This window comes from Anabrus simplex, chromosome 7, assembly GCF_040414725.1.
Source record: "Anabrus simplex isolate iqAnaSimp1 chromosome 7, ASM4041472v1, whole genome shotgun sequence".
NCBI classification, from domain to species: Eukaryota; Metazoa; Arthropoda; class Insecta; order Orthoptera; family Tettigoniidae; genus Anabrus; species Anabrus simplex.
Window position 1 is genome coordinate 23,579,045 of NC_090271.1, and position 9,108 is coordinate 23,588,152.

The 9,108-nt window shown below is 42.5% G+C and overlaps 1 protein-coding gene across 1 annotated transcript; it reads right to left on the reverse strand.

Moving 5' to 3' along the window:
- Nucleotides 1-211: 211 nt before the first annotated feature.
- On the reverse strand, nucleotides 212-6,385 carry LOC136876869 (pro-resilin). The gene is made up of 3 exons (XM_067150629.2): nucleotides 6,331-6,385; nucleotides 2,534-2,755; nucleotides 212-838 (listed from the first exon to the last, which is right to left on the reverse strand). Exons 1-3 carry the CDS (start codon nucleotides 6,343-6,345, stop codon nucleotides 542-544), a joined length of 534 nt encoding a protein of 177 aa, XP_067006730.1. The 5' UTR covers nucleotides 6,346-6,385; the 3' UTR covers nucleotides 212-541.
- Nucleotides 6,386-9,108: the final 2,723 nt, after the last annotated feature.

Genomic DNA, 9,108 nt, shown 5'->3' on the forward strand with positions numbered 1-9,108 from the left:
CTAGGCCGTACCTGAATGTGCCACAAGCACTGGAAATAGGACATCGGAGAAAACACAATACCAATAGAAAATGAGCAGACTAGAGTTATTTGTTTTCTATAACGATTTATTAATCAAATAATGTTGCTATAAAAAAGTAAAAAATCTAAAAGAAGCGTTATATTATGCAAATATTATAATGTAAGTAAATGCACTGTAACACACACAATTATCAACAACAACAACGAGAATGGTACGAAGATGGTTATGAATATGTTAATACTTCCATAAAACGGAACTTAACTTTCTGCGTTGCCTTCGTTTCAAATTAGAAATGTCTTCCTTGTTTTCGTCGGAACAGGAATACCAAAAGTAAAACCTTGAATTCTTTTCACCTATAGGAGACGAAATTTACCAATAATGTGATGAAAGTGTAACCGACGAAAGAACACTTATGATTTCAATATTTCTAGCTTGGAAGTATTTCTTCACAAAGGCAGTAGCAGTTAATCTCGTTGGGACGGGGGTTTGTACGGGGGCGGTGGATAGTGACGTCTCCGGATTATTTTCCTGCGGGAGGCAGATAAGTGCCAGGTGCTCCTGGACCGCCACCGAACCCGCCGGAGCCTCCAGGAAAGCCGGATCCTCCGGAGGGGAAGCGCGGCGCTCCATCGTACTGCACGTTTGCGACGTACCCCGTAGCGTCATTGGCGGTGTAGGTGACGACCTGGTTGCGACCGTCAGGGAGGAGCACATGGTACTCCCCGCGCACGTTGCCACCATCGCTGCTCTCCTGCTGGCCGAAGTTGTTCCCGCTGGGTCCGTCCACGACGTTGTACTGGAAGCTGTATGGCTGGGGCTGAAATCAGTAACATTAAATAAGTCAAAACCTAACCGAATACTGTATTTCAAGAAACAATTTTATTTATTTAGCGCATAAAATACACAAAGCATATTGCCTGTAGATTACAGACACAGTAGAATTGAAAATGAGCTACAAAAAGCTTCAGAAAGAATTCAGTGGACTGTATGATAGCAGCCCTCAGGGCTGACAATGAAGATTCTTCAGCCAGTGAACAATCTCAGTGGTAAAACTGAGCTTGTTATCCCGAGATGGTGCAGTTCATTTCACGCACATCTCCAAAGGACGTGAGCTTCATGTACAATTTTGAACACATACCAGCGCTCCCTGTTGCAATTCTTAAATTTCTGACAGTGCTGGAAATCGAACCCGGACCCGTTACCGCTACGGAGGCGGACAATCTTAGTGGTGACATCAATGAAGTGTTCTCTTAAAGAACTGACAGGAAAATCAAGTGCGATGTTATTTCCAGAGCATTCATGATTGGTTCATATCGTACCGATCAAGTGGCAGCGCGAATTGGGTCACGTAGCTATCAGCTTGCATTCGGGAGATAGTGGGTTTGAACCTCACTGTCGCCAGCCCTGAAGATGGTTATCCGTGGTTTCCCATTTTACACCGGGCAAATGTATCTTCATTTAAGGCCACTCTTGCTTCCTATCCATTTCTAGCCCTTTCCAGTCCCATCGTCGCCATAAGACGTATCTTTGTCGGAGCGACGTAAATCAAGTTCACATCCTGTAAACGCGAGCCCATAAATGACGGTGTAAGCTGCATAATGATTTGCAGGTTGTATTTAGTCATTTGTAATAATTGGAGGGTGGTGACATCTGGCACCAAAACAAGAAAACATATTCCCAGGAACATATGCCCTACAGTGCTTTGATATTGACTTTCCGGCGTTGTACATTACCACTACCATACTGACTTCTCTGCCGTGTTTCGTCAGTTTTGTTCACCAACATGACCACAATTAGAACTTGCATACACACGTGGGCAGTTGAACATCCCCATGGCACGGCCGTCATCAACAACGTGGTCAACTGACGAGTAAATGGACCAGGGTATCTGTCCTTCTTGAGGGGCACGTTGTCTGTACTACTCCACCATTCGTGGTTCATACACGATGGAGTTCTAGTTCTGTTTGATCGCACGGCAGTTTTTGGATAACATGGCAGTACATCCGGCATTGAAATCCTGAGAATTAAGGGAACGATAGGAGGAGGACAGAATTTGATGCGAGAGAAATTCAATTCTAATAATATTATTAATGTTATTGTTTCTACGTCCCGCTTAGTACTTTTATGGTTTGCGGAGACGCCGAGGTGCGGGAAGTTTGTCCTGCCGGACTTATTTTTCGTGTATTAAGTCTACCGACACGGGGCTGTCGTATTTGGGCACCTTCAAATACCACCGGACTGATCCAGGATTGAACCTGCCAAGTTGGGCACAGAAAGCCAGCGCCTTAACAAATTCAATTTTAGAAATAACTCAATGACACAATTGGTTATGATTAATAATATAAATAATTTTGCGAAAATATGTTGCTTCTTAGAACCTACTTAAAAATCATCATAAAAATCTCAGGTTAAATTCAAGTAATGAGCCATGAAGGACTAGAAAATTAAACATATCTTTCAGCTCGTAAATCTAAGAGCTAGGTGGCCTCTGCACCTTATGTGAGTAACTTACAGGTCCGTAGTTTCCGCTGCCTGCTCCACCACCGCCGCCGCTTCCGAAACCACGGCCAGCTCCACCTCCAAAACCACCGCCTCCAGCTCCACCTCCGAAGCCGCCGGCACCGGCACCACCGCCTCCACCAGCAGGCCCTCTGCCGTAACCGAGACTGATACCAATATCAGCCTGAGCGATGTCTGAGGCGATAAGTGCTACCACCAGGGTCAAACCGACAGCCTGTAACATACAAGTCACAATATTGCTCTCTGTTAAACGTTTGAATTTTGCGTGACTGATGTAGCAACAGACGTAGATGAGTGGACATAACCTTAGACTATGAATAGGAAATAGAACAGTGCTCAAGAAAACCGAGCTCGATAGCTGCAGTATCCAGTATTCGGGAGATAGTAGGTTCGAACCCCACTGTCGGCAGTCCTGAAAATGGTTTTCCGTGGTTTCCCATTTTCACACCAGGCAAATGCTGGGGCTGTACCTTAATTAAGGCCACGGCCGCTTCCTTCCCACTGCTAGCCCTTCCCTGTCCCATCGTCGCCATAAGACCTATCTGTGTCGGTGCGCCGTAAAGCAACTAGCAAAAAAAAAAAAAAAAAAAAAGTAGTGCTCAAGAAAAGCTGAAGGTACGGGCGTATAAGTACACTGTGAGATGTGCTATGATATATGGAGCAGAGATGCATGTAACAGGGAAGTGGTAATGCCAGAGGTTGGACGTCACCAAGGTTAAAATGCTGCGCTGTGTGTGTAATGTTTCGAGAATGGAGCTTAACAAGAACATGTTCACAAGCGGCAGTTGATGAAGTGACTGAAATAACAATGAACACTCGAAAAGAGGCGGCAGATCGGATGTGATCAAGTAACGTGCAGGAAAGACGGAAGGAGAGTGCCTGGTTTAGAAGTGGAAGGCCAGGAAGAAGACAGTTATACGCCTGGGGGAGAAACAGTTAACGGAGAACGATGTTTAGGATAGAAGCAAATGGAGAAGTCTTAACAGAAACGTCCATGAGGAAAGTCGCAGTACGTTACTTTGTGTCGTTCCTACAAACAGTTGAGTGATTTACACATTTGAAGATTTACTAAATTTGAGAAACCTACAGCAACTCTGCTGAGAGTTTCGACTGATCGATTTCCAATACTGTGTAGTTTTAAGTACAATATCTCTTTAAAGAAACGACCGTCTACAAGTGCGTCCAACATCATTACATGGTCGTTTTATTCTTCTTTTCCTAGGATGTTTTCCTAAATTCTTTGGGTCGAAAGTGTTTGAGAATTGGCCGCGTTTTATGGCCGGATGCCCTTCCTGACGCTAACACATTGAGGAGGGATGTATTCACTACTGCTTGCCCTGTGGTAGTTTACTGTGTTATGTGAATATAAGCACCCATTCCTCGAGTAAGGGGAATTTATTATACGAATTAAAATCCCCAACCCGACTGTCAATCGAATTCGGGACCTCCGAACCGAAGGCCAGTATGCTAACCATGCAACCACGGTGCTTTACACATCATTATCATTGTATTCAACAGAAATTCTTGTGGGACTGTGGAGTAGGCATTCGCCATTCAGTGCACGTATCCTCCGTAAATGAAAGTTTATTAAGAAATTTTATCCTGAAATTGTACAATTTTTAGAAACACGAATACGGATTTTGAAAAAATGCTCCAGAAAGAAAACTATACAACAATTGTTTTCTCTCGCCCGAGTTTATGGTAAACATATTCTGCGGGATACTAAATTACCTTACTACTCTGACAAGAAGAGATCAACTATCGGAAAAGTCCTAACATGCTTTCCTGGGTTCTTGTCCAATTATCTATCGGTACAATATGTCGATTAATCCTATTTTTAGGGCCAGATGCCCATCTTGATACCAACTGTACGCTGAGGATGTATTTACTACTGAGCGTTCCTGTGGTGGTTTACTGTGTTGTGTGTAGATGAAGAAGTGTTCAGGGGAACACAAACACATAGCGTCCCATCCAGAGGAATTAATCAGACGTCATTCAAGTCCCAGACCTGACCGGTAATCAAACCCGGATCATTTTTAACTCAAGGCCAGTACGCTAACCATTCATCCAAAGAGCTAGACAGTACCAATAGGTTTCAGTTAAACATAGCGTATTAGTAAAAGCAAAACGAGTAACGTCAACTCCGTACAGGACATTAATTTCTAATTTCTAAACTAAGTTATTCTTTTACACAAATTCTTGACTAATACTCTTATTATAACCGGCACTTAATAATAATAATAATAATAATAATAATAATAATAATAATAATAATAATAATAATAATAATAATAATCGTAGGGCCAGTGCTTATATATTTCATTCTCACTGGCCTGATATCTACAAAAAAAATGGGACTGCTGCTATGACTGAGTGAACTGAATTTAATACGGTGCTATTGAGGGAGAGTCTTTAACATGCTAACAATGAAGTGAACTGGAAGAAGACCGGAAATTACATTTTGTACAGCTTTCATTAGGAATCAACTAATATTCACGTAGAGATGTTATATTCCCTGAATTGGCCCCCTTTATATTGTTATGCCATTGTATATTAATCAAATAATGTATATATATATACTACGGAACAAACGAGCTATCTTTGAACGAGAATACCCAGCATCCAGAAATTCTGTTAAAACTTGGCCGTTTTCACGCGATCTCATATCAAACAAACAAACAAACAAACAAACAAACAAACAAACAAACATAAACAAACAAACAAACAAACAAGCTGTCTAAGAGAAAATCACAGAAGTGATTTTGTATACCTTCCCCGAGGTATAAACTAATTCTGAGCCAAATGTTTGAAGTGTTCAGACATATTTTTTTTTGTATAAATATATAATATGTTTGTAATTTTATGTGAGATATAATAATCGCAACTATCTCCGTTAATATTCCTCTTATGGTGAAAACACGTGGGCGTTGGCCTACGGAGCGAGCGCTGCTCAGTTCGAAGGCCTTCAGATCACGAGGTAACGCATGGTCAGTGTGTCGAATCCTCACGCTCTTTATTCTTCGTTTTCTAGATCGGGGTTGCCACATCACCGTCAGATAGCTCCTCAACTGAAATCACTAGGCTGACTACACCTCGGACTAACCCTCAGATCCTGCTAAAACAAATCCTTGCCCTGGCCGGGTATCGTACCCGAGGCCTGCCGGTGAGGTGCAGACACGCCAACACACCATTCGTAGACCGCGAGGCTGATTAGATAAATTATTATAAAAAGTAAATCTACAAATATATCACCCAAACGGTTCATCCTATCATATTAGAGTCGATATAAAATAATTTTGATTTACAAGATCTATATTTTTGTAAGATATTAATTAAAATTGTTAGCTGCTTGTCTACTTCCTAGTATCGTTTCTTGATACGAGTTCGAGGAAGGGGTGAAATTAATTTATATGGCATATTTTACGGTCGGATGCCCATCCTGACGCCAACTTGAGTTGAGGAGTTAATGGAGTTGAATGATGGTGATATTCATTCTAATTGTTACATTTGAAAAAATGCTGAAGACAACTTAGAAGTATTGAAATATTTTTAAAAATATATCCAATGTATACGCTACTACAATTTCGAAAGCAAACTAGTACAACTACATATTGATTAATCTTGTTACTATTATTTCTGGTTCATTTACTGATTTAGATATGGTACGGTAAATTTTATAAAGAGCTCAGGAGATTTTTATGACTAACTATTTTTTAAATGTATGCCTGCGATTTGATATTAGAAATGATTGTTAACAAGAATGTTCCCACTCTGTATGGAATGTGATACCTTGATGCCTGTCATGATGCTGATGTCTTGAGCTTCTCGAGGAGCTGATCTCTGTGAAGCCCGGAGCTAACTGATGCTTGGCAGAAGAGCCTCTCATGTTTATATACTGTAGCATCCTCCCTGTTATCAAAGAGCGACAAGTGTAACATCGAAAAACGTGGCCGGAACGAAAGCGCCAAGTCAGGGATCAAAGGTCAAGAATGGATGCAAGTTGCGGCCTCTCACCTACTCGAGGTTGCTTCACACCGCCTCATCCTTGTTCTGGGGAGGTCCACTCTGCGGACACGAGGAGTTACTTAACAGTAGCGGGCAGACAATGCCCCTGCACTTACCATGAGTCACTTTACAGTATCTCTTTTCCTTCCTTTCAGCAGACGTTGAACATATCTCATGGATAAAGTGACTGGTGGCGCACTGAGTAGAATGGCCGAAAATAATAGGAATTTCTTGCCGAAAACCGAAAAAGTAATTTTGTGGCACTTAAATCCAATATCATTACTTTATTATTATTAATAGATTAAGAAAGAAAGCAATCTAGCTGTATCCCTATTTCTTCTTCTTCTTAATCTGCTTACCCTCCAGGTTCGGTTTTTCCCTCGGACTCAGCGAGGGATCCCACCTCTACCGCCTCAAGGGCAGTGTCCTGGAGCTTCAGACTCTGGGTCGGGGGATACAACTGGGGAGGATGACAAGTACCTCGCCCAGGCGGTCTCACCTGCTATGCTAAACAGGGGCCTTGGCGGGGGATGGGAAGATCGGAAGGGATAGGCAAGGAAGAGGGAAGGAATCGGCCGTGGCCTTAAGTTAGGTACCATCCAGGCATTTGCCTGGAGAAGAAGTTGGGAAATCACGGAAAACCACTTCCAGGATGGCTGAGGTGGGAATCGAACCCACCTCTACTCAGTTGACCTCTCGAGGCTGAGTGGTCACCGTTCCAGCCCTCGTACCACTTTTCAAATTTCGTGGCAGAGCCGGCTATCGAACCCGGACCTCCGGGGGTGGCAGCTAATCATGCTAACAACTACACCACAGAGGCGGACCATCCCTATTTCACATTAAAAATATCTTAACACAGTCGCTAGTTACGTAGATTCATCTGAACACACTGCAGACAATTGGCAGTGCGAGACGCAAGGTTCGGTAAGGGGCGCAATGTTCACACAATTGTAGAGATCAGATATACCACACACAGCTTTAAAAGCTTTGCGGTCAGGTATTCTTTGTATAGTCACGAGCGTACAATAATGCCCTTTATAATATAAACAGATTAGTCGAAAATGTACGTTTGTCCTGCCTGATCTCTACAATTTCACACTGTGCGCCGGTAAAGTGAAATGGCGTATGGCTTGTAGTGCCGGGAGTGTCCGATGACATGTTCGGCTCGCCAGATTCAGGTCTTTCGATTTGACACCGGTAGGCGCCCTGCTCGTCATAATGAGGATGAAATGATGATGAAGACAACACCCACACACACGCCTTCCGCGTCGGCAAAATTAACCAATGATGGTTAAAATTCGTGACCCTGCCGCGTATCGAACCCGCGACCCCTGTGACCAAAGGCCAGCACGCTAACCATTTAGCCGTAGAGCCGGACTGTAGCTCATAAGCACCTGTGTCCATACATTCCTTAGTTTACGTTGCAATATGGTTTTGTTGTGTAGGCCTATACATTCATGTAAATACGGCATAATGTACATCAGTTTGTACATTATATCACTGTGCATTATTTGGAAACGGACCCAATACTTGTCCTTGCCCTACCTAAAATATTAAGCATCGTGTTGTTTCCATACACGGCTCGCAGATAACGCTGCCAGCGTCCTCGGCCTCGAGTCCGGACTCGAGTACCTCGAGTTTTACGATCCCAGACTCGAGTCTTCGCGAGTCCATTCGCAACTAATAATCAGTTGTCTAGAGCTCATAAAAGAGCCTTCTCTATGTTTCTAAATCATGGCCCTCCATCCCTGCACGGTTGCTGGGTAACATCGCGTCACACAACTTGCATGGCCCCCAGCCGTAAGACATATATTTATGTCAAGAGTGCATGTTTGTTCTCCTTGGATATTTTTAACGTGCAATAATATAACATTCTATGTAGCTCGTAAAAGTCGCTTATTTTTAAGTGAACTTATAACGGAAATTGTTGTTGTTTGGGTCTTCAGCCCATAGACTCGTTTGGTGCAACTGTTCATATTATTTCTCCGTAACTACTACTGCTCTAATCTATTGTCATATCCATGCCTTGGTCTACCTCTACCGTTCTTACCGCCTACACTTCCCTCAAAAACTAACTGAACAAGTGCTGGTGTCTTAAGATGTGCCCTATAATTTTCTCTCTTCTTCTGGTCAAATTTCACTCAATCTTTCTCTCACCAATCCGTATCTCTTCATTCGTGATTCGATCTACAAACTTCTGTGAGGATGGTTACCTAGTTGTACTTCCTCTTAAAACAATAATCACCACCACCACCATCATCTAAACTTCTGTATTCTTTCTAACATCAAATTGCAAAAGGCTCTGTTCTCTTCCTTACTTGTGTTAGTCTGGATTGTATATCCTCCTTATTTCTGCCATCGCTACTTATTCTACTATACAAGTGACAATATTCATCTTCTTCGTTTCCTAATCTAGTATTTTCTGAATCACCTGACTTCGTTCGACTGCACTCCATTACTTCTCTTATTTTCGTCTTCTACTCCTTCTCCAAGACTATGTTCAAACAATTTAGCAATATCTTCCCATCTTCTGTAGACTCAGATAAAATAACAATATCAACG

Bases quoted from the DNA above. Each gene is read 5' to 3' on its own strand.
- LOC136876869 (XM_067150629.2), bottom strand. The intron at 839-2,533 runs GTAAGTTACTCA...TACTGATTTCAG, and splicing joins GCAGCGGAAACTACGGACCT to CCCCAGCCATACAGCTTCCA.